The 25,119-nt window shown below is 48.1% G+C and overlaps 1 protein-coding gene across 1 annotated transcript in view; it reads left to right on the top strand.

Annotated features, from left to right (window-relative positions):
• LOC310782225 (MAM domain-containing glycosylphosphatidylinositol anchor protein 2) overlaps positions 1 to 22,877 on the top strand; it is a gene marked incomplete at both ends in the record, with an annotated part of 178,161 nt that extends 155,284 nt beyond the window's left edge. The window contains 4 exons of the mRNA XM_083642908.1: positions 14,677 to 14,807; positions 16,563 to 16,659; positions 21,896 to 21,973; positions 22,717 to 22,877. Coding sequence (XP_083499034.1) covers positions 14,677 to 14,807; positions 16,563 to 16,659; positions 21,896 to 21,973; positions 22,717 to 22,877 — 467 coding nt within the window. The remainder of the gene's footprint in view (positions 1 to 14,676; positions 14,808 to 16,562; positions 16,660 to 21,895; positions 21,974 to 22,716) is intronic.
• Positions 22,878 to 25,119: the final 2,242 nt, after the last annotated feature.

The raw sequence follows: 25,119 nt of genomic DNA, 5'->3' as shown, positions 1-25,119 counted from the left end.
ATGAAATTAACAGTTGAGAATTGGGACACTATGTAGTACAAAATGGCCAACACACTATATAGTCCACTATTTCTGTAATGGGACAGGTTTTGAACAGGGCTAATGGTTGTATTTCAAAAGGCTACAGTATACATCCATTTTAGAAAAGACAACCTTGTATCCATGGAGCAATATTTCGTAAATACAGATGATTGTATCAGTTCAAATGTTTGCTTTGTTGTCCGCTGCCCTCCATGTTTCCAGCACCTTCTCACAGTGCGGTTATCTTTTTTGGTTGGAGCTTGTTTGTGAGGCAGGAAACGCAGCAGTCACACAGGAAACGCAGCAGTCACACAGGAAACGCAGCAGTCACACAGGGGAGGAGGGGAAACGCAGCAGTCACACAGGAAACACAGCAGTCACACAGGAAACGCAGCAGTCACACAGGAAACATAGCAGTCACACAGGGGAGGAGGGGAAACGCAGCAGTCACACAGGAAACACAGCAGTCACACAGGAAATGCAGCAGTCACACAGGAAACGCAGCAGTCACACAGGAAACGCAGCAGTCACACAGGGGAGGAGGGGAAACGCAGCAGTCACACAGGAAACGCAGCAGTCACACAGGAAACACAGCAGTCACACAAGGGAGGAGGGGAAACATAGCAGTCACACAGGAAACATAGCAGTCACACAGGAAACACAGCAGTCACACAGGAAACACAGCAGTCACACAGGAAACATAGCAGTCACACAGGAAACATAGCAGTCACACAGGAAACGCAGCAGTCACACAGGAAACATAGCAGTCACACAGGAAACATAGCAGTCACACAGGAAACGCAGCAGTCACACAGGAAACATAGCAGTCACACAGGAAACATAGCAGTCACACAGGAAACGCAGCAGTCACACAGGAAACATAGCAGTCACACAGGAAACATAGCAGTCACACAGGAAACGCAGCAGTCACACAGGAAACATAGCAGTCACACAGGAAACATAGCAGTCACACAGGAAACATAGCAGTCACACAGGAAACATAGCAGTCACACAGGAAACGCAGCAGTCACACAGGAAACGCAGCAGTCACACAGGAAACGCAGCAGTCACACAGGAAACGCAGCAGTCACACAGGAAACATAGCAGTCACACAGGAAACGCAGCAGTCACACAGGAAACACAGCAGTCACACAGGAAACATAGCAGTCACACAGGAAACACAGCAGTCACACAGGAAACATAGCAGTCACACAGGAAACACAGCAGTCACACAGGAAACATAGCAGTCACACAGGAAACGCAGCAGTCACACAGGAAACGCAGCAGTCAAACAGGGGAGGAGGGGAAACATAGCAGTCACACAGGAAACACAGCAGTCACACAGGAAACACAGCAGTCACACAGGAAACACAGCAGTCAAACAGGGGAGGAGGGGAAACATAGCAGTCACACAGGAAACGCAGCAGTCACACAGGAAACGCAGCAGTCACACAGGAAACGCAGCAGTCACACAGGAAACGCAGCAGTCACACAGGAAACGCAGCAGTCACACAGGAAACACAGCAGTCACACAGGGGAGGAGGGGAAACATAGCAGTCACACAGGAAACGCAGCAGTCACACAGGAAACGCAGCAGTCACACAGGAAACGCAGCAGTCACACAGGAAACACAGCAGTCACACAGGGGAGGAGGGGAAACATAGCAGTCACACAGGAAACATAGCAGTCACACAGGAAACACAGCAGTCACACAGGAAATGCAGCAGTCAAACAGGGGAGGAGGGGAAACATAGCAGTCACACAGGAAACGCAGCAGTCACACAGGAAACGCAGCAGTCACACAGGAAACGCAGCAGTCACACAGGAAACGCAGCAGTCACACAGGAAACGCAGCAGTCACACAGGAAACACAGCAGTCACACAGGGGAGGAGGGGAAACGCAGCAGTCACACAGGGGAGGAGGGGAAACGCAGCAGTCACACAGGGGAGGAGGGGAAACGCAGCAGTCACACAGGGGAGGAGGGGAAACGCAGCAGTCACACAGGAAATGCAGCAGTCACACAGGAAACGCAGCAGTCACACAGGAAATGCAGCAGTCACACAGGAAATGCAGCAGTCACACAGGAGAGGAGGGGAAACGCAGCAGTCACACAGGGGAGGAGTATGGATGTATTAAAAGAACTGGATAGGGGACGAGCCACGCCCACCCATGTTTTCGGACGGAGGCTGCTCACTGGCACATGAAGTCATCATGGGGGCTTTTTCTTCCTGGTTTTACTTCCTGACCATGCGGCCCAAGGCGAAGTGCGCATGTGTGCCATGACGTATTCCATGACGTCTCCCAAGTCAAGTCAAGTCAAGTCAAGTTTATTTATATAGCCCTAATTCACAAGCATGTCTCAGAGGGCTTCACAGAAAGTATGTCTAGCTGATTCTAGCTAACACACAGTAACAAGAATATACAGAATAAAGATAACATTTGAACATTTGAAGAAAGCAGGAGAGTGGAGGAGGGAGGGAGAGGGAGGAGGGAGGGGAGGGGGGAGGTGGGGAGAAAATAGGAAATGTGGAGGAGGAGAGAACAGAGGAGGAGAGATGAGGGTGCAGGGGAGGGAGAGCCAGGGTAGGGGTAGGGTCTAGGGTTGGGGGAGGGGAGGGAGTAGGATACGGGCCCGGATTAGGGCGAGGGTGGGGAGAAATGGGAAATGTGGAGGAGGAGAGAACAGAGAAGGAGAGGGTGCAGGGGAGGGAGAGCAGGGGGAATGTGAGAGGGAGGAGAGGGCAGAGAGGAGGAGAGAACAGAGAAGGAGAGGTGGGAGGGCGCAGGGGAAGGAGAGCAGTGGGAATGTGAGAGAGGGGAGAGGACAGAGAGGAGGAGAGAACAGAGAAGGAGAGGTGGAAGGGTACAGGGGAGGTAGAGTAGAGGTAGGGTCTAGGGTGGAGGGAGGGAGTAGGATACGGGCCCGGATTAGGGCGAGGGTGGGGAGAAAATGGGAAATGTGGAGGAGGAGAGAACAGAGAAGGGGAGGTGGGAGGGTGCAGGGGAAGGAGAGCAGGGGGAATGTGAGAGAGGGGGGAGGACAGAGAGTAGAGGTAGGGTCTAGGGTGGAGGGAGGGAGTAGGATACGGGCCCGGATTAGGGCGAGGGTGGGGGGAAAATGGGAAATGTGGAGGAGGAGAGAACAGAGAAGGAGAGGTGGGAGGGTGCAGGGGAAGGAGAGCAGGGGGAATGTGAGAGAGGGGGGAGGACAGAGAGGCAGAGAAGGAGAGGTGGGAGGGTGCAGGGGAAGGAGAGCAGGGGGAATGTGAGAGAAGGGAGAGCAGGAAGTGGCAGGGATTCAGGAAAATAGGGGAGAAGAGGAGAAGGAGCAGAGGGGGGGAGAATGAGGAGAGAGCAGGAGAAGGGAGGGGGGGGCGGTGGGATGTGGGGGAGGAAAGAGCATGGAAAGAGAGGAGAACAAGAAGGGGGAAGAAGGGAAGAAGCGGGGGAAGGGGGAAAGAGAGGGGGGGGGGAGAAGATCAGACAACTGACTACTCTAAGCATTAACCAGAGCTAACTGGGACATAGTATCTAGCTAATCTACAGCCTAATCTGGCCTATCCTACCCTGCTCTAGTCTGATTTTAGCCTGAACACTAACAGGTCAGCCTTAGGCTGTAGCTAATCTATCGCCTACCTAAGCTGTTCTAAACCAACCGGCAGCCCTCGACCAGTGATGAAGAGCACCGATGCCCCCCGACCCGGCCCCCACCCATTAAAAGAAGAAAATACACCCGTATACGGCTCTTAGTGGCTTCTGAAGAAAAACTGCCCCATAAAAAATGTGTTGATAATTAAAAGAGTCGTTTTATACTTTGAGTGACACCCGGAAAAAATTCCCCTGGGTTTAACAGCTGCCGGGGTCCCCATGCAAGTGGATGGGGATTTTCCTTTCTGGGCTGCATGGCGTCACGTGACTTGCAGAGCTTTGCCACCATGTTCAAATGGCTTCACAGCCCAGCGCTATTCCTGGGGGCTTGGGGAGGAGGGGAAACGGAGCAGTCGCGCAGCAGTCACACAGGAAACGCAGCAGTCACACAGGAAACACAGCAGTCACACAGGGGAGGAGGGGAAAGGGGAGGAACGCCGCCGCTTTTCCCCGTAAGCAACAGAATCGGTCTTTTTCCCAGGCCACTCGGTCCCGTGGTGCTGGGCGGGATGGTGCTGAGCGGGATGGTCCTGTGGTGCTGGGCGGGATGGAGGGAATTGGACTGTGTTTTTTTCAGGCTAAGAATTTTCTTTTAAGGAGTAAAGGTGATTCAAGCAGTGAATATCTCATTTTGCAAGCAAGCGTCCCTTCAAAGGTGCGTGTGGCGTCTTCACAAAACCCGGGCGTTAGTTCTCACTTTCCTCTTTGAATCTGGTTAATGTCCCAGCGGGACAACTTAGAAACATCTGAAGATGAGACTAGAGATATTTCCCCGCTACCTGTGAAGAGGCGCTCTGTGGCTAATGTTCTGCTCTTAGGCTCCCTTCACAAGGGACCCAATCAGATGACCAGAAGCACTCCTGCTCTGAGTAGATGCCGTGCGTGTGCGTGTGTGTGTGTGTGTGTGTGTGTGTGTGTGTGTGTGTGTGAGGGAGTGGTGAGCAAGATTGGATCTGTAGCACTGAAACAGCAGGTAGGCGTATATTGTAGACCTCTCGTGGTGATAGCTCTTGCACAGTTTCTCCCCTCTTCGTTAACCACTGCCAGGGCTATATTTCGGTGGTGTGCGTGTGTGTGTGTGTGTGTGTGTGTGTGTGTGTGTGTGTGTGTGTGTGTGTGTGTGTGTGTGCGTGCGTGTGCGTGTGTGCGCGTGCGTGCGTGCGTGTGTGTGAGAGAAAACAGAGAAAGTGTTTTTGTATCTTATGGGCTGGATGCAGGTGCGAGGTGCAGCCATGTTTTGTGTGCTTAATATTATAAAGATATCATATGAAGAAGCGGGATTAAATGTGTGTGTTGGTCTTCATATTAGAGTATGTGCCTCAAGCACATGGTGCATCGAACCCATGGCACTTTGCCTCAGCAGTCATAAAATACACTTTTCATATTTTTTTTATTCAATATACATTTAAGTAGAAATACTTATTTATATCCTGCGCAGTGTTACCTTCTGCCTCTCACATTTACCATCTCGTCGTGTGAAAGTGACACTGAGGCGTACATGACATGTACTGCGAGGAGAACCGTGTGAATTCTGTGAAAAGCTCCTCGAGCTCTCTGTCAGGTGAGACAATGTGGCCTGTTTCAGCACCAAGCAGGGGACGGGGTGAACCTCTCCATAGAGACACTGCGGAGCACGTCATCATTCGGAAACCATGCCCAAAACGGGGGCAAACACAAACTCCCCCCCCCCAATCCTGGCGTTCTCCTACAGTAGCCGCTTTCACACCGGCCTTGAAAGCCGCAAAATGCACGGAAAAAATAGAATCCGCGCCTCCGATGTGAAAGTTGTGAACGCCGGTTGGTGGGTAATTGTTGTACGCCTTTCGTTCCGCCAGTGGACCTAGTCTCAGCGCCGGGTTACCCGGCAACCCCCCTCCACCTGAAAGCGTAGGAGCGGCAAGCTGGAACGGTGCGAATGGTCAGCTCATTCATAAAAAAAAAATACAGGGCAAAACCACCTCATGCAGCAAGAAAGGTGAAAGTAAAAACAGTCGGCCAGGAGGAATGCTAAGTAAGTAGGTTAGGCTTTATGCTCAAACGATGTTGACAAGTAGGTACAGTAGTAGGTAGTAGGTAATTAACGGATATAATAATAAGCTTCAGAGGACTATAGCTGTCTGTGGCGAGTTGGTCTGAGGATATTCCCTCTGGAAACCAGCTCCAGAACTGCAATCTGTCTAGCTAGCCAGTTGTGCATTCCCTTACAAAAACTACTAACGTTATAGTAGTCATGTGCATTTATAGCCTATACTATTCCCACGACGAACGTTATGCAGACTGCAGCTGTTTGATATGCGGGCGTCGTCTTTCAGAAAGGACGCTAATTAGACTACTTCATGGGAATAATTTGCTTTACAAAAAACTGGAACCAAAAGATAAGAATTAGCCTTGTACTTAATAGGCTACATGATACCATCATGTAGCCTATCAGCATCTGTGATCCATAAAGTTGATCAGATGAATATTGAAAGCCTTGTTACCATGCTGCATGTGGAAAACACTTTCGTGTTTTATCACTTTGATCCTTAACGACCGCAGCTGCATGTCGTTGGCTGGCTCGTTGGCTGGCGTACATCGGCGATGTTTGGTTGTTGAATTAATTTGTTCATCATAGCCTAGGCTACACTAACCTATGAAAAAATTCATTTGGGCTAGGAGGAGCTGGGTGGAAATGCCTCCACTCGCCTTTCAATCCGGGAGCGGTGGCTGTGTGTGAAAGCCATTTCTGTGGCGAGGCTGCCGGCTTTGCGGGCCTTCTGAACTGCAATTTTGCGCGATCTGTGTGTGAAAGCGGCTAGTATGTGACATGTTGCACACAAAGATCATATATACGGAAGATGAACACTCCAACTTACTTCCTTGACAGCTCGATCCACATTTTTCTTCTCGCCAATTCTCAATGGCTTCCTTGTTTTGCTCGGGAGTACAACAAAACATTCATTCATTTTTTACATTTGTTGTCTGCGCGAGCCCCACCACACAACAGCTTTTAGCTATGTTTAATCCAAAGAAAATAACGCTGGTGAATGGAGAGCTTTCCCCCATGATGGGCGTGGCCTATTTCATGCAGTGTCTCTATCACTTTTTACACTAAAGACTTTAAGCTTAAGCCAGCCTTCACAACGGGATTCTGCCAGGGCTGAGGTCCAGCATGGCTGCAGTTTAGCTCCCCTTAGTGGGAAAGGCCATGTGGAGGTAGGTGTCCAGGTGGGGAGGGGGGGCTGGACCAAACATCTGGAGAGGGGGGGGGGGGGGGGGGGGGGAGCATATGAGGATAAAGGATTTGGAGGGCGAGTCAGCGGGGAGATGAGAGCTCCTCCGGCTGCCTGCCGAGGTTGAGTAGGCCATGACATTTCCAATTTGCTCAAATTGATCACCAGCCAGACTCCCTCTTCCCTGCCCTCCCCTCCTCCGTCTGTGGTGAAGCCCAGGCCTGGACCGTGCCTTGTTATGATGAATGGGCTAAATGTCAAGGACTTGAAACCCTGCTCAGATACACCAGAGCCCCTTGCTCCATTTACTACTCTGCCTCTCCCGGCAAGAGAAGACTTCTCCGTTCACGAATTCTGCGTTTGTGATATTCCAGAACCTTTTCAACCCAGAGAATAGCCTAAAGCTATGATAAATGGCCCAAATAATAATATCTGTCATATTATTCTTGACCTCTTCGAACTTATTTAAATGTGATTTTTCTACACATCTATCTTTTTCTTGTAAATGTGTGGTAATCTTAGAGATTGTGTTGTTTGAAATGGTTGAGGGCTTGTTTGGAGACATGGGAAGTGGCACAGGTCTCTCTCCGTGTGCTTGCTGGGAGTCCGACGTGTTCTCTGGGACTGTGCAGTTGAAGGCGAGTCTGTAGCACGGCACTGCTGAGAGCCCGAGTCACAGTCAAGCTGTAGCACGGCACTGCTGAGGGCCCGACTCAGTCGATAAGGAGTCTCGCCTACAACACTCTGAGGAGAACTGTGGCACCGGCTCAGAGAAACACCTCCTCCGTCGTTAGCTAGCCGGGGGGGCGGGGACACCTGCGACAAGGTCACACTTAATTACTGTGAAGCGCACTTCAAAGTTTCCTTTTTGGAGCGCGCGTCGTGTCGTGCGTTTGCAGGATGAAGTCCTCCAGCATAGCACTTCCAAGCAAAGACTGTTTTAAGTCTGACCTTCTGAGAAGCAATGGAGTCGTCCTCTTCATTAGCTAGCGGTGGTGGCGGCATCGCACCTCCGTTCCTCTCTCTCTCTCTCCCGCTATGAAATTGAAATGACCAGGTGCTATTTCTCACTTTTCTCTCTCCTCCTGACATATTCCTCTTCCCCAGATCGTTTAAAAAAACACAAAAATCACAAGGTAGTCATTAAGTAAAGGTGCTCTCTGAGGAGTTGGACAGCGTATAATAATATGCCTTTGCTCAGAAGGCGGTGACACTGACACAACCTACCCTACATCCCGACGAAATGAAAGATTTATTTATTTATTTATTTTTGAAGCCAGCCTGCTCAGCAAGATTCCTCCTACCTCCTAAACAGCCCAACAGGAGATGAAACAGCAGGTCATGTTCTGTACAAGTGCTCATCTCTCAGTGGAGATTGCGCTGTCGTGAGGGGAAGTGTATACCACGCTGATGAGAGAATAGAAACAGGGATGTATAGCCCTCCCTCTCTCTCTCTCTCTCTCTCTCTTTCTCAGTCTCTGTCTCTCGCTCTCTCTCTCTCTCTCTCTGTCTCTCTTTCTCTCTCTCTCTCTCTCTCTCTGTCTCTCTTTCTCTCTCTTTCTCACTCTCTGTCTCTCGCTCTCTCTCTCTCTCTCTCTCTTTCTCGGTCTCTGTCTCTCTCTCTTTCTCGGTCTCTCTCTTTCTCGGTCTCTCTCTCTCTCTCTCTTTCTCGGTCTCTCTCTCTTTCTCGGTCTCTCTCTCTCTCTCTCTCTTTCTCGGTCTCTCTCTCTCTTTCTCGGTCTCTCTCTTTCTCGGTCTCTCTCTCTCTCTCTCTCTCTCTCTTTCTCGGTCTCTCTCTCTCTCTCTCTCTCTCTCTTTCTCGGTCTCTCTCTCTCTCTCTCTTTCTCGGTCTCTCTCTTTCTCGGGTCTCTCTCTCTCTTTCTCGGTCTCTCTCTCTCTCTCTCTCTTTCTCGGTCTCTCTCTCTCTCTCTCTCTCTCTTTCTCGGTCTCTCTCTCTCTCTTTCTCCGTCTCTCTCTCTCTCTCTCTCTCTTTCTCGGTCTCTCTCTCTCTTTCTCGGTCTCTCTCTCTCTCTCTCTTTCTCGGTCTCTCTCTCTCTCTCTCTTTCTCGGTCTCTCTCTTTCTCGGTCTCTCTCTCTCTCTTTCTCGGTCTCTCTCTCTCTCTCTCTTTCTCGGTCTCTCTCTTTCTCGGTCTCTCTCTCTCTTTCTCGGTCTCTCTCTCTCTCTCTCTCTTTCTCGGTCTCTCTCTCTCTCTCTCTCTTTCTCGGTCTCTCTCTCTCTCTTTCTCGGTCTCTCTCTCTCTCTCTCTCTCTCTTTCTCGGTCTCTCTCTCTCTCTCTCTCTCTCTCTTTCTCGGTCTCTCTCTCTCTCTCTCGGTCTCTCTCTTTCTCGGTCTCTCTCTCTCTCTCTCTCTCTCTCTCTCTCTCTCTCCGTCACCGAGATGCATTGGAAAGTGGGCCGTGCTGTAATGAGGCGCCACGCTGAGGCAAATATGCATCAAAAGGTAGCGAGCAGTCAATTCCTCCATCTTTGCTCGCCAGTCATTTCCATGCAAGGGTGCCGCTTCCCTTCCCTCCGAATTACTCGTCCCTCTTGACTTCAGAGCAGCCTACTGAGCTCGGGAGCGCCTGGCTATGATGCCATGGTTGCCCAGATTTAGACCTCCTTCAACTGCCAAAGGGCTGGGGTTCCTCTGCCTTTCCGACATGCTGCCACTCCGAACGTTAACTTCCATTATTCGGACTGGCGGTCGTTCACCTTAGAAGCCGCAATGCCGACCTTAGGTTTAGGCGTGGGGGTGGGAGAGGTTAGGTTTTGGGTTAGGGTCTGGGGGAGGTTAGGTTTAGGCATGGGGGGAGGTTAGATTTGGCGTGGGGGCTGGGAGAGGTTAGTGAAAAACGGGGAATATAGACCCCCTTTCTGAGTGCCGATATTTCGGAGTGGCAGAACGTCGGAGTGGCAGCACGTCGGAGTGGGAGCATGTAACCCAAAGGGCTACTGGTGTCTCTCTCTCTCTCTCTCTCTCTCTCTCTCTCTCTCTCTCTCTCTCTCTCTCTGGAAAACACACACACACACACACACACACACACACACACACACACACACACACACACACACACACACACAATAGGTGTGTTGTGGAGGGGAGTGAAAGGAGTGGTTGCAGCTCAGTGTCATCACCTGACAGTTTGATATCTAAGCCCAGGGCCAAACAAGAGGAGAGTATTCACTTCAGACCCGGTGTAGTAAGTCAATTCCGTCTCTCAAGAGTCTGCGTCTTGCTTCTTTGGTGCTCAAATTCATCGAAGGGTTATACAGGATAATATGAATGAATTGGATCTGTCAAAGCAGTTGATGTTGCATTTTTTGAAATGTACTGTAGGTGTGTGGGTTTCAGCAGGAGCCTCCAGTAGGGGGGGGGGGGGGGGGGGGGGGGGGTTGCGCGGAAAAGTGGACCTTTCTACCAATAAAGTCGTGTTAACGTCGACTTCGTCGTCACGTGGTTTAGTGCCGGTAAAAAAAATAGAAAAAAATCTCGCCGCGGGAGGAATGTAAACACAATCATAAAGGGGAAATCGTCTGAGACTTACCGTTGCACGTCCGGGCTGCACACACGTTGTTCCACTCACTGTAACGTCAGTGTTTTCCGTGGTTGCACCATCTGTTGTTCACGTGAACAGCAACTCCGCCTGCTTTCATCATGACGCTCTCTCTCACTGCGACTCCTGTCCGCGCGCAACCGACTGCAAGCCGGCTCATCTCCGGAGAGAAACCTTTGTAACGTTATTTGTATATTTCCTCTTCCTTAACAACCGTCTCCTCCGGGCTCTGCTGCCCTCCTGTTTCCTGCTAAGCTCCTTTGGCATTTCAGGTCTGGCGCCGCGGGTCACACCCAGCCAGCGCAGTGCCAGAAAATCAGCTGATCCCTGTAGTCAACAATGGGGCCACTCGCGACAGTACTGCAAAAGTACTCCGACAGCGAGGAGAACAACAAAGAACGCGCAAAGCCACATTGTTCTAAGCCAGATAATGTAGCTTACTACCGTATTTCTGCTAATAGTAACCGGGGCCTTTATTTACTGAGCCGCAGAGAGCCCCCGTCCTATATTAGAGCAGAGGCCTGTATTCGAGTGAGGCCTTTATTTCTTAATATTAAACTCTCATGGACATACTCCTTCATTTTCATGACTTTTATTGCAAAATATTGCATAAAACCAAACAACGCAAATAAATATTGGTGGTCACTCACTCACTCAGTATCCTCCTCCTCCTCATCTAGTATGTCGGTATCCTCCGCGTCCTCATCATCACCAACATCATCCAGAACAACACGTTCATTGTTGACCAGTTCCTCTTCATCTTCCTCATCCTCGGCTGCCTGTCTGTTCTCCTGGTCCCGCTAACGCAGCTGGGCGAGAGCCTCCCGTCCAGCGGCGCAGGGCTGTCCCTGCTTGAAGCAGTGGATGAGGTTGTCTTGACTCCCGTCAGTTTTCACAGACTGTCCACAAACTTGGAAGGACTTTTTGATCAGATCCTTGTCCAGCTTGTCCCAGGCGGCGATCACCCAGTCCACAAGCAGGCGTCGAGCAGGCGCTTTTAGGTTTCCACCTCCAGCTGTGTACTGCTTATCTGCGTCCCCAGCTATCCACTCGTCGTAGGCATCGTGCAGGCTCTGCTTGAAGGGCTGATTCCACATCACACTGTACCGAATGTTCCGCTGCATATTGCACAACGCTCTCTTTAAACTTAACGTCAAACTTTCGTCTGGTTCGTTTGGTCTCTGCGTTACGTCCGGTTACGTCACACGGTAGATGCGTTGTGTTATGGGAAATTTACAGTACCGTATTCACCGTAGTTTTTGCTCCTTCGTTTTTTGTTTTTTTTGACCCGGCCTGTATTGAGGGAGGGGCCTTTATTTGTCCGCGCAGGCCGTGCCCCCGTCCTATATTAGAGCAGAGGCCTGTAATTGAATAGGGGCCACTAATAGCGGAAATACGGTACTTTGATTACCAATACATCTAGAAAAAGAAAAAAAAAGGCATGTAGAAAATAGGAGGAAAAGACACATGATGAGAAGAGCAGCTGTGGCAGGCTGCTGCCTGGGGGGGGCCCCAATCTCAAACAACGTGACGACTAGTCGACGCCTCCTGGTAGGCGTCGACTTGTGGTAGTAAAGGCGCTGACGGGGTTTTGCGCAGCCTTGACTTGGAGCCTTGCCGCCGACTAGCGGCTACAGCGAGACCATACCTGAGCATACCTGAACGTAACTCGGCACATTGGCTGCGGTACACCTCCAAAACACTAGGTGGCTTGTGGTACACTCATGTCCATTACATATTACGCTATCGTGTCGTTTACCAAGAACTTGCAATCATGTCGGTGGGGGGACATTTTATTGTCCCTCCATTTCAAAAATCATTCCGGGGAGCCTGCAGAAGGCTTTGCTAACCACTGTTAAAGGAGGAAAATTGCATTTCCTCATTCCTCACAACAAGTACGTCCAATCGCAGCTCTCGTGCTGGTCACGTCACGTTGACGCCGCGGAGTCACATTTTCGAGGAGCTGCACGCCCCCCTCCGCCGGGCTGCGCCGATACGACGGCCAGCTGAAGCGACCCCCCTCGGCGATTTCGCGTGAGCATAAAACCAGCTTGAGGTTGACGTTGACTAGTCTAGTATGCAACCTCTAGCATCCAGTAGCTGCTACCGTGGAAGGGCAGGTGAGAGGAAAAGAACAAATGTACTTGCAAAGAAATAGTTTGAAAGCAAGTTATAAATCAGGAAGCACTATCCTACACGGGGGAAAGTATTTACACTTACCAAAAGATTCTCATCACATATTACCCATTAGTGATAATTACATTTCATTATTATGTGGTAGGGAATAATTTATCATCACTTGCTGAACCCCAAATGAATAAATGCATCAAATTCATATGACCTGCTTTTAACCTTTGCTACTTGCTCTTGGCTCTGCCTTGAATGCTGAAGAATACATAAATCCAGAATGCAGGAAGGAGAGACGAATATTAAGTTCAGTTTGACTTCCACTTTGAAAACGGATATTCACGACGGAGGGCCGCCGATTTGTGCCGTTTTAATGGGACCTCGTAAAACGCTGCGAAGGAAGCGCCAACTCTTAAATGCAGATTAACGTGCGGTGGACACGAGTAACGTGTCAATTACGATCCCCGACCCGCCTATTCAATTCTGTGACAATGAGACCAATTGGATTCTGGGGCGACAGCACGGATTAGACGAATATGGTTGGGCAAGTAAAATAATTGTGGTTAAGGTTTGGGATGGTTATGCTTATACAGGGTACAGGGGGGGTAGAGTTTAAATACTTATAGGCCACATAAATCAAATTAAATTGGCCCTTGTACTGTATATTTTTGATCCATGTTTATGATAACGCTACTTTTCACTCACTAACACTCAGCAATGTCAGATTGATGATGTCTTGGACTATTTTCAATAATGAAGACTACTTAACAGCCAACGCCCAGTTCTCGTCATATCACAGTGCACGCCCCCTTTCTTTGAGGTTGTATAACCCATTCATTGTTAGGCACGCCCCTTTCTCTGATGCTGTCTCCTGACCCATTCACAGGTTACCACACATGTGGCAATAACCAATCAGCCCAAGGTATTCCTCTCCAGCTGATCCCAATCACCTAATCAGTGTAGTATATCAGAGTCCATGATGTTTGACTCTGTTTGCTATGTGCTGTGTATGTGCCATGTGTCATTCTCAGTTGCTGATCATCATCGCTGAAGCAGTTGTTTTCGCCCCCACCTCCTCCCCTGACCACCACCATCGTCATGACTCCTGATTGAAGAATTCCCTATGGGGGATTTCCTATCCTATTCTTCACTGACGACGCCCTCTCATCATCTCAGGAGAGCGTCATCATATCATGGAGTCATACGCCAAAATGAATTTGTTTTATCATTAAAGCTTGTTATACTTTCTACTAGTCTCTCATTATTGAAGATGTGTTAGACATCACATTGATTGTCTGTCATGACATAGCCACACCCACTGGTGGGCCCTAGGTTCATTATGAGGAACACCTGAACCTGTTTGATCATTGCAAACCTGACCTGACGAAGAGCCTGTGAGGGCTGGAAACGTTGTCATTTTTAATGTCAAATAAATCAGAAAAATATCGGGAGCTACCAACAGTGTCGCGAGTCTTCCTGAATCTCATGAAGTATGTTTATACAGCTAAAACATCTTGGTGAAGGTTAGGGAAAGGTTTGGTCATGGTCATATAAGAAAAGCATCCACAAACAAATAGTATTTGACTCACACAGTAGAAGGTTCCATCATACAAGCTAGGAATTGAACCCCAGTCACCAACATTGAAGGCAAACACATACATTCATCTACCACCACAGCCAAGACAATTACTTTACAATATGATGAATTATTCATTATTAATTATTCAATCTGACACGTTACTATTTATAGTGCCTCTTTGACATAACTGTTCTGTGCCGGGAACACAGAATTTAACCACTTGCCACCAACATGTAATTTGGTGTCCATAACAAGTTATTTTTAATGTATTTGTGTGAGATCAGGTTTGTGATGTCATTCTGTAATCTTAGTCATAGTCTCGATGGATCAGTTCTAAGATGCTGCAAGTGTTTTTTGGACAGATCTCTCTGTGATTATTGGAATGACGTGTGTGTGTGTGTGTGTGTGTGTGTGTGTCTGTGTGTGTGTGTGTGTGTGTGTTCACGTGTGAATTTGCGTTGCATGGCGGCTACTTTTGTGCTTGTCTGACAGTCTGTCTGTCCCCCCCCCCCCCCCCCCCTCCTGCTGTAGGGACTCTAAACGCCTTGCTAAAGCAGAAGGGCCAGACAACCTCCGAGGGTCCTGCGTGGTCGCTGAGCGGTAACCAAGGTGACCGCTGGAAGCAGGCCAAAGTCAGCATCCATCCAACAGCATCCTTCCAGGTGAGACGGAAAATACCGCTCATGAACGCAATGTCGCCCCCTGTCTTTCTCTTTGTCTGCGTTTTTATTTTGATTGGTAAGTAGTAGTAAAGTTGTCACCTTGCAGCTTACAGTACAGAAACGCATAGCCTTTATGACAGTCGGGTTTTCATGAATTACATTCAACAGAAACAGCTCTTCTTAAAGGGATACTCCACTTTTTCGGGAGTTTAGCTCATTTGCCAACCCCCCCCCCCCCATAACCAAGATACACCTCCCTGTAGAGTCGTGAAGTTAGTTAGTATCACCATAGAATGGAGGGTAATGGCACAGCTGTTAAAAATCTGCACATAATCTGTCTTTTTGGAAGGAAAAGAGGTAGCCGGCACTACTTTCCAAACATGGCCGCCGACCTCTTTTCCTTCCAGAAAGACAGATTATGTGCATTTTGGATTAACATTTCATCGTGTGGTGAGTACCCAAAGCACAACATGTATTTTGGCGCCGTGAGATGTGTGTTTTGGCAGATTTTGAACAGCTGTACCATTAGCCTCCATTCTATGGCGATACTAACTTAACTTCACGACTGTAGCTCACTGTGAACTGAGCGGACAGTGCTGGTAAGGCATGGTGTATCTTGGTTATGTGGGGGGGGGGGGGTTGTGGCAAATGAGCTAAACTCCCAAAAAAGTGGAGTATCCCTTTAAGCTTGTTTGAATAAAACCTATTTGGACCATCTCCAAACTGTGTCAAATGTAGCTGGCTGGCTTTTAACTAGAAACAACGCCAATTTTATCCTCTCTGCACTGGCTACCAATAAATTTCCCAGATCCATTTTAACATCCGGCTGCTAACCTTCAGAGCCGTGCATGGTTAAACACCGCAGTATATTGCCGACCTTCTCCTCCCTTACACGACCCAATCTCATTTATACTGGCCGTCCCTCAAACCTGTTTAAAAACCTGAGGCAATCGCTGTGATCCTTAGACCCTTTTGACAACTTAAAAAAAAAACAGCGGAAAACTTTTCTTTATTCAAAGGAGGCTTTTGGTTCGCCTGTAGCCATTTTTGTTCCATTTGGTTTGTTTTTGCACGCTATTTCTTATTGATTTGATTTCCTCTTCCTTGTCCGTGCTGTAATTGTATATGGGTCTCTCTATGTTTTGTCCGTTATTTTAATTTGCAAGGCACTGTGCTGTCGGTTATTGCTATTCTTTATATTGTAAAGCACTTTGTGATTGTGTATTAGACAAAGGGGCTATATTAAAAAAGATATATAATATATACTTAGTTCCCTTGTGGGTTACATATTGATGTAACGCTTCACAAGCCTCGATATTAAGCAGAAAAGAGGATAGGATACATATTATTAGCTATTGGAAAGGTAATATCACTCGGGCTCGGTCATCAGGAACATAATCTTTGTGAGTAGCAAATAAAGCACTGCAGTATTTTTGCATCGTTCTTTTTTTACAGCTGTAGTGGTGGAAAGTAATTATGGTTTTGGCCCCAGTTCCATCTCCTATTCTCCCAGTTTTAGTTCCACTGCAGGCTGTAGCGCCACAAGCATGCATAATTTTAAATTTGATGACAATAAAAACAATTGAAAACACTGGCCACATGCCGGTTTATTATAGGGGGGCAATTTAGCTAAATTGTTGTCACTTTTTATTTGTACATTTCCTCTCTCGCCTGCGATGGTAATGTTCTTGTGTTTGTGGCCCATCGCTGCCGAGTAGAGGGGTGGGGGAAAAAAAAGTCTTTCTCTCTCTGCAGGTGGTACTGGAAGGTATCCGCGGCCCGGGCATCGAGGGCGACATCGCCGTCGACGACGTCACCCTGGAGGAAGGGGAGTGTCGAGACCCTCCACCCAGTGAGTAGCCACGCCTCACGCATCGCTCTCTCCTCCCACTCCTCCTCCTACCCTGATCTCCGGGTTAGCGCTCTGCTCCACCTCGGCGGACGAGGTGGAGATTTACGAGAGAGAGAGGGGGGGGGGGGGGGGGGTCTGATCTTAGAGGCCATTTACACCTGGCATTAACATGCGTTTTCTGCCATCAGATTGCAATCAGATTGTATTTTATCACTTCAGCCTGATTCCATTTACACCTGGCACTAACATGCGTTTTAGGTGAACAGATTGCAATCCGATTGCTCTCCAGCTCGAACGTCATCCCACGCGCCCCCTTTCGTTTTGGCGGGCTTATTACAACAACACGGAGCAGAAAGAAGCAGACCTCACAAACTAATCTCCTATTCAACAACAACAGCGACAACAATTAAAAGAATATGTTAGCCATCCGTGGAACTGCCCTATTGCATGGGCTTTTGTTGGTTTTTCGTGGAAGAAGCCGTCTTCAACAGCTGAAATACCAAGGACGAAGGCAGAGGATAAATATGTTTTATGCGGCTGCTTTTATTACAGCTGTTATCAGTGCCACCACTGTCCAGAGGACTATCTGGGTGCGGGAACGCAGTCAAGACTGGTGGGAGAGGATAGTGTTGGAATGGGGACCTTCGAGGATGAAGACTTGGGTCCCTATTCTCCCACAGGCCTTCGGCGCTAAAACGGGCCTTAAACGCAAAAAAACGTGCCTTGCGCCTGTTTCGGGAAAATAGCAATAGGCTTTAGGCTGCCAAATGCGCTTTAGGCCGAATGGGCGTGGCGGAGTCCCTGAATGCGCCGAAGTGGGCGTGGCGGCGCTAAATACCGGCGTACTACTATCTTCCAGCCATCTTCCGACCTGGCCGACTTTTAGCGCTTTGCGCTTTTGAAAAGCTGGCCTAAAGCAGGATTCTGTGCACCGGGGACAGGAAAGTGAATGGAGAATACAATATATAGAAAAAAATACTTTAGAATACAATAGAATATAAGATTGCAACCCTTCTCAGGCTTTGGGTGAAGCTGTAATGCAGTTTCATAAATTTAGTTTAGGCTATCATAATAATCCCCATTTATGTGTAATATAGCTCTACGTTTTATTACCCCCCCCCCCCCCCCGAAATTAGCTAGGCTACTAATATTACTAATATTCCTAATTAATATGTATTATTATTTCATTCAGATAATTGACATTATAGGCATGTATATCGTTTAATGTGAGAGAAAGGGAGAGAGAAAGAAAGAGAGAGAGAAACTGGATTAACTGTTGTGTAGCGCTTCTTCAAACCCCACTCTTCATTACAGCTATTCATTACAGAATTGTCTGTTGTATTTATTTTTTCTGTGTGCAAAGCATAGAAAGTCATAATTATTTCCAAATGTTTCCCCCGTCTGTGGCAGCGGAGCTGTCCGAGGTGCTGAACAAGCGTAGCGCATAGACGGCCACCTGGGGCGGCTCACTCAGGCGGTCCAGGACTGGGCGCGGGGCGTCGGCGGGGTAATTCTCCTCCCCAAACAGTGCGCGATGGTACATTTGAACCTGAATGGATAGATGAATAAACAACTTAAGTAAAGAGTTGTTTTGTAGCTATTCAAAATGAATGGTGGACAGATATATCACCTGATTCGCCAGCACCATCTTCTCCTCAGCTGTGAATTTAGTGGATCGGTTTTGGTCTGCCATATTGATCACACTGCGCCAGCTGCTGCCAATCTGGCTTTTAAAGCCCCTCTGATTGATTACTGAAGATTTTATTGAGAATGAACATATTTGTCAGAGCCTGTGGGCAGGGGGTGGGGGGGACGCATATATAGGCCAAATAAAATACTATTACTCAATAATAAAATCCTGTAAATTAAATAGAATTAAGTTATCAGATCCAGTAAAAGTGATAGGTGTCATTCAGAGGATGTTGCATCGTGCAGTGGGGGAGGAGAGATAAAACGATATCATTCTGGCCAAACTTTCATTTAATCTCATGACATCCAGCCATAGGCAATATTTTTTTCTATCAGATGCATTTAGAAATTATTTTCACTTTGGTCTTGATAGTGTAGCGTATTTACATGCTTGCAGTATTTTAACTGCAGTTAGATTGGTTTGGGAAGCATTATAATATGGAATAATAGCCTATATATGGAGATAGACAGACCGGATGAAGGGAGGGGGGGGCGGCGGAGCCCTTGGCTTTGTCTGGTTTTACCGGATTTGTCCAGGAATTGGAGCTTAAAAGGCAAGCGTGTGTCTCTTCCCTGCAATTCTCCAATGAGCGGACAATGCATAATTTTACGCTTAAAAGGCGTGGTTATAATGGTTGAGGCTGAGTTTAGCGCCGATACCAAGATATCAAGTGCGCCTTTCCACGCCCACTGCTTTGCGCTGCGGCTGGCGTTCGGCCTAGAAACTGCGCCGCTGCAACGATAGAGCCCTGGGTGTCAAATCTGCGTATGCGCCGTCAATCATTTGATTTTATTTGCGATAAACTGCGACCCAACCTATCCAGAAGAGACACGCAGTTGCGCTCGGCAGTACAGCTGGAGAAACGCGTCGCGGTGACAATTTGGTTTAACGTTACAGCTAACGATAGCCTGGTTTAATGGGGAAACTAGCGTAAATATGTATTAACCTTAACGTTATGGGTATAGCAAGTTGAGGGAGGATCACAACATACCATCTTTATCGCGACAATGTAAATTTCATTCCCGTTGTCCTGTCGCTGGCACTGTTGGTGGAGTCCATGCTAGCGTTATTATCTTCAGAGTCGATGACGTCCCCTTCACCTGGACAAAACGATGGCCGATCACCCAGCATTGCATCTATTTCTTTATAAAAAAGGACACGTTGCCCTGCCCCCCTGCCACCTTTCTTGTTCTTGGCCTGTCTGTAAGCCAGTTTCAGGTGTTTAATTTTCGCTGACATAGTAGCCAGGTCCTGTTGTGGCCATTCTCTGCCAGTTTCTTAGCCACTACTTCATAAATGGGTCGGTTGCGATATGCACTGCCAAGTTTAGCTTGTATACTTTCCTCAGACCAAATTGAAAGCAGACACTTGGTCTCCTCGTGACTCCATCCACGAGTGTCTTCATCCATTGCATTAGTCCTTGCTGTTAACGTTAGCGTGTAACGCTAGCTCTGGCTGTGTTATTTCTTTGTGCACTAGATAAACTTTCGCGGCGCGCGCGAGGACGTATTTCCGTAATTTGCAATGTAGTTTTAGCAATCCAGTAGGTGGCGGTAAGGCAACATTTAAGGATGCCAACCGCCATAAAACTGCAATGAAGATTATGTATTTCCATAATGGTATTGCTGAATGCGTTTTGAGAGGACGCATTGCATTTACACTTGTGTTAAATGTTGTCATAATGCGTCCCTGACCACCTCCGGAGGTGGTTTGGCCGATCAGATTGCAATCCTTCTTCAATGCGTTTTGGGGGTGTTTACACCTGTACTTTCAAGTGATAAAATACAATCGGATTGCAATCTGATGGCAGAAAACGCATGTTAATGCCAGGTGTAAATGGCCTCTCTGACAGTTGCCAGCGTTGAACTACCATCTCACAGGGGGAAAGTGTTGCCATGGCAACAGGGCTGTAATCACATGAATGATAGTCACACCGGCCGAGTGGAACACTGTAATTGCGCTGCAGGAACAAACAGAGGGCGAGAACAGAAAACAGGCCGGAGAAAATGGCCTGCAATTGACAAGGTGATATTGGCAGGCGGACAAAAGCTGTTCTCAAAATGTCTCATGAGGCAGGATGGCAGGTGAGTAGCTGTTTAAAAAGATAAGCTCACAGGTTAGGTATACCTTAAACACACTTAGGTCATTTAGTGTAGCGGTAGATTCACCTGCCTACCAACATCAGGTTCGCGCCCCCGTGTTACCTCCGGCTCGGTCGGGCGTCCATAGATTCAAGATTCAAGATTCAAGATTCAAGATTTTTATTGTCACTCCATGGTACAAGTATCACGTGTGAAATTCTTGTGCTGTGGACTCCGTTTACGACATAGTACAAATAGGCAACAAGCAATGAGCAATAGGCAATAAGAAATAGGCATCAATAAGCAATACTAAGCAGCAATAGGCAATGAGGCAGAATAGCGATAAGACAAGTCAGTGGCATATTCATTGCACATGGGTGCACATGTTATGTGCATACGTTAGACATGTTCGGACATTTTAATTCGACGTATTTGACATACAGTGCAAATAGCATGTACCTTATTAAACATACAATTAAACATTAGGCATTGTGCATACGTTAGACGTGTTCAGACATTTTAAATTCGACGTAATTGACATACAGGTGCAAATAGCATGTACCTTGTTAGACATACAATTAAACATTAGGCATACATAATGGTAGCAGCTGCAGTACGGTACGGTACGACTACTACACTATTTGTGTATGTTAAGGAGTCTCGTGGCCTGCGGGAAGAAACTGTTCCTCAAGCGATTTGTGCGTGCTTTTGGAACCCTGTATCTCCTCCCTGAGGGTAGCAGGGAGAACAGGCTGTTGTGGGGATGGTTTGTGTCTTTGATGATCTTCAGGGACCTCCTGAGGCACCGCTGGTTATACAGTTCGTGCAGTTCTGGCAACTCGTCTCCTGTTACGTGCTGGGCCGCGCGCCTCACCCTCCGTAGCGCCCTGCGGTCCATGGTGGTACAGTTCCCGTACCAGGCGGTGAAGCAGCCAGTCAGCAGGCTTTCAATGGTGCCTCTGTACAGCCATACAGGCCATACAGGCACGATTGGCTGGTGTCTGCGGGTGGGAAGCCGGAATGAGGGTATGTGTCCTGGCCGCTGCGCTAGCGCCTCCTCTGGTCGGTCGGGGGGGCCTGTTCGGGGAGGAAGGGAACTGGTGGGAATAGCGTGATCCTCCCACGTGCTACGTCCTGCCGGTGAAGCTCCCCGCTGTCGGGGGGAAAAGAAGCGGCTGGCAACTGCACATGTATCAGAGGAAGCATGTGTGTGTCTACGGCTCTTCCCAGATCGGCAAAGGAGGTGGGGCAGCAGGGGGGATTGGCCAAGTACAATTGGGGAGAAAATGGGGGGAAATCAGAAAAAAATAAAACGCACTTAAGTCATTTAATATTCACGTGTTTTTTTCTGTGTGTGTTTTTAATTTCTTTTGGGAGATACAGCAAAGTTTGTGTTTTGTGCTTTGGAGTATGCGGATGAAAATAGCGCTGTTCTCTTTCTTTCTCTTACCTTTTCCTCATTTAGATCTCAGATCCATGGCTCCGCCCACATCCGCCCATATATGGCTGCTGTGTGTCACCTTGGTGATGACCCTCCTGGAAGGTCAGAGGTGACCCTTCTGCCCGTCGTCCCGGAGGCGAACATTCAGACCCGACGTCTGTGAGCTTGTACCCTCGGCATCCAGTCACCAAAGATTCATGCATTGTGAGAAAGCGGCGAGGCGCGGGTCCCCCCGGCGGCCCACAGAGGGAGACAAAAATCAATAAAAGAGCGGAGAAAAAAAATAGTGATTAAAAAAAAAGTGACACAAAAAGTAATCGAGAAGACGACGACGCGCTAATTTTTTTAAAGAGACCTCTTTTACAGAAAAACACTCCTCGGTGCGGGACTCAGTCTGAACATCTTTTACAAGCACAAAGGCAGGTGGGCGATAAAAAAAACACGCCCCGGACTTTGGGAGAAAGAGTTCACGACCGTCGAGGGAGGACCATTTGTAAAGCACAAGAACAATTTTGGCAGTTATGACAATTTCTTTGGAAGGCGGGGGAGGGGAGGGGAGGGGAGCGGGTGGGAGGGGGTAACTGAGACACTGCTTTGACTTTTTGAAGAGGAAAATAACTTCTCCCCCCACTTTACAAATCCATGGAATCAGACCTTTCTCTGTGCATCTCTTTACCGTCATTCGCTCACACCAGATGCCAATCACAGACCCCTTGTTTTTCACTCTAGCGCCGCCTCCCTCACGTCACACCCCCCTCGGCATCTCCTCATCTGCTCGGTGCTGTGCTGTAGGAAAAACACGGACTCCGGCCACGTTTAGTTTGCGTCTGCTTATTCCCCTGTAGCTGCCTATGTATCTCTTAACACTGTGCTCACCCAGTCTAAGTGGCCACCTGAAGGTCTGGCGATGGAGGGGGGGGGGCGAGGAGGAGCGAAGTGCGGCGCGGAAGCCGGGAGGGGAGGTTTCGAGGAGGGGGTTCGAGCCGAGGACGAGGAGGCTGAATGAGAAGAACGGAAAGAGAGCAGAGAGGAGAGGAGAGGGGGGGGGGGGAGCGATGGATGGATGGAGGACAGGCAGAGAGTCGAGAAGCTAGAGAGAGCAGGACGGATGTGAAAGATCTCCGCGGAGATGTGGTGGTGATGAGCGAGGCCTGACTCGAGCACTCAGTCAGCGGGGGCCCACGCCTGTGTGGAACAAGAAGCCACTTCACTTTCTGCCATGAAACAAAGTGCCTTCAGATTTACAAAACCGAAGTCGTGAGCCTGGGTGTTCATCAAACATCTCCAGACACACATCTCCGCGGCGTCGGCGTTTCCTCTGTCGCTGATGGGCTATTTTCTACACGTTTCTTTCGCCCCCCCCCCCCCCCCCCCCCCCACAAGTGCTGACGATGACAAGGCATCGCTGGTTCAGAGGGAGGACGTGGTGGTGCTGCTGCCACACCCGGATTGAACTCCTGATGGGGGGGAAAGCGGCTTGTGCGTGTGTGCGTGTGTATGTGTGTGTGTGTGCGTGCGTGCGCGTGCGTGTGTGTGTCCATGGGCCGATGCATAGTTTAATGTGAGGACAGCCAACCGGGCAGTGCTGGCAGAACCTGAGCATGGGTTTGGAAAACGAATGGGGACGGGGAAAAAAAACAGTGGCAACAGTCAAAGTGAGGCTCTGGAACGTTTTTTTCACAATGACCGTTTAAGGTGGATCAGTTTTAAGGTGGATCAAGACAGTCGTCGATTGAACGCCTCGCTCTCTCTTTTCCTCGCGATTCTCCTCCCCCTGCAGGCCAACACTTTTTTTAACAGAACAGAAGAGAAGGACAATTAGTGAATGAAACATGGCGTTGTTGTACAGGGAGGAGAGGAAGGACTTTGGGACCCGCAGGCTCTCGTCATTAGATCGATACGCCTCGCCCCCCCCCCCCCCCCCCCCCTCCCCCATCCTCCACCATTTCTATGGAACAATATGAGAAATAAAAGATGATAATGACCATAATAATAGTCATGATATTTTATTACTCTAGTGAGAATGTTTCTCTGCTTTTACACAAACTGTGAAGATTGACTGCGGAAGATCTACCTGAGACCATAACCTTAACCAGCGGGGTTTTTAAAAATGTATTGTAAAAAAAAAAAGAGAGAGAGAGAGAAAATGAAAAATTCCGTACATTGTTGGTTATGAAAAACGTTTTGAGGACTCGTGTCTTGTTTCTTATTTTTTCCGTTGAAAATGACTTTTAACTTCCTTTCTCTTCTTGTCGTCTCCCTCTTGCATTGCTGAAGTATCCAAACTGATGGAAGCATAAGAAGTAAACCTATTTGGTAAAACTGTATAACTTGTAAATGTAAAAGAAGCTCTATTCAAAGGTTTATGATCAATGTTTTATGTTGGAGTACAGGAAGCACAACATACAGTATTAAGGTCTCGACATATAAAATGCAGTATATAATGCACATATATGTGACCTACTCCCACAAAGTCAGGCTTGTTGACATTCTGACATAGCCATCCACTTAACAACAGCAAATTGACCATTTTCGACTCATTATATATATCGCTATTCATACAGCGCAGCCAGAACACAAAATAACGCAAATTGGATCCACTCGAGAATATAAATTAATTCATATCTCCGAGAGCTGGGCTGGATATGAACCAGGTTTGGTTGTTGCGGTCTCTTTCCAAGAAAGTCATCCCTTCAGTTCAGTGGAAGCCTGGGTTGGTCTGAGTGGGTCGTGTACATGTGTGAGCATAAAGCTGTGTACAATAGGTGTGTGATAAGAAACCGAAACATGTAAAGAAGATACACATACTAAAGCAAAACAGAGCAGAATGATAGGCATTCAGGGCATCCTTACGATACCATTATGTATATGATGTTATTACAGAGACATAATCACAGATATTATCTGCTACCCATATCTAGATGATTCATTTTTAATTTTTTATTCCCCCCCCCCCATAACGTCAAGATCAAAATGAATGTAGTAAATGGATGGCATCTGTTTGTTCTGGGGGATATTTTTTTCTTTTCTTACAGTGTTAGTAGATATATAATGTTTTGCGAAAACATAACGTTTTGTGTGCTTTTGATGGCGAGAGGTTTCAGATGTTGTTCTGGACACATCAATTCAGTCTGACTCAGATAGAAGCTGCGTTAACTATAAGCTGAGCTAAAAATACTCAACGGCAAGTCACTATTCCTCCTGCCGTAGTAGGTCATGAAAAGTGCCAAAGTGCCCCGTGTCGTTGT

Source organism: Poromitra crassiceps (genome assembly GCF_964638095.1).
Source record: "Poromitra crassiceps genome assembly, chromosome: 9".
NCBI lineage: Eukaryota > Metazoa > Chordata > Actinopteri > Beryciformes > Melamphaidae > Poromitra > Poromitra crassiceps.
The sequence above is the reverse complement of the archived record's forward strand: the minus strand, read 5'-3'. Positions and strand labels throughout refer to the sequence as shown.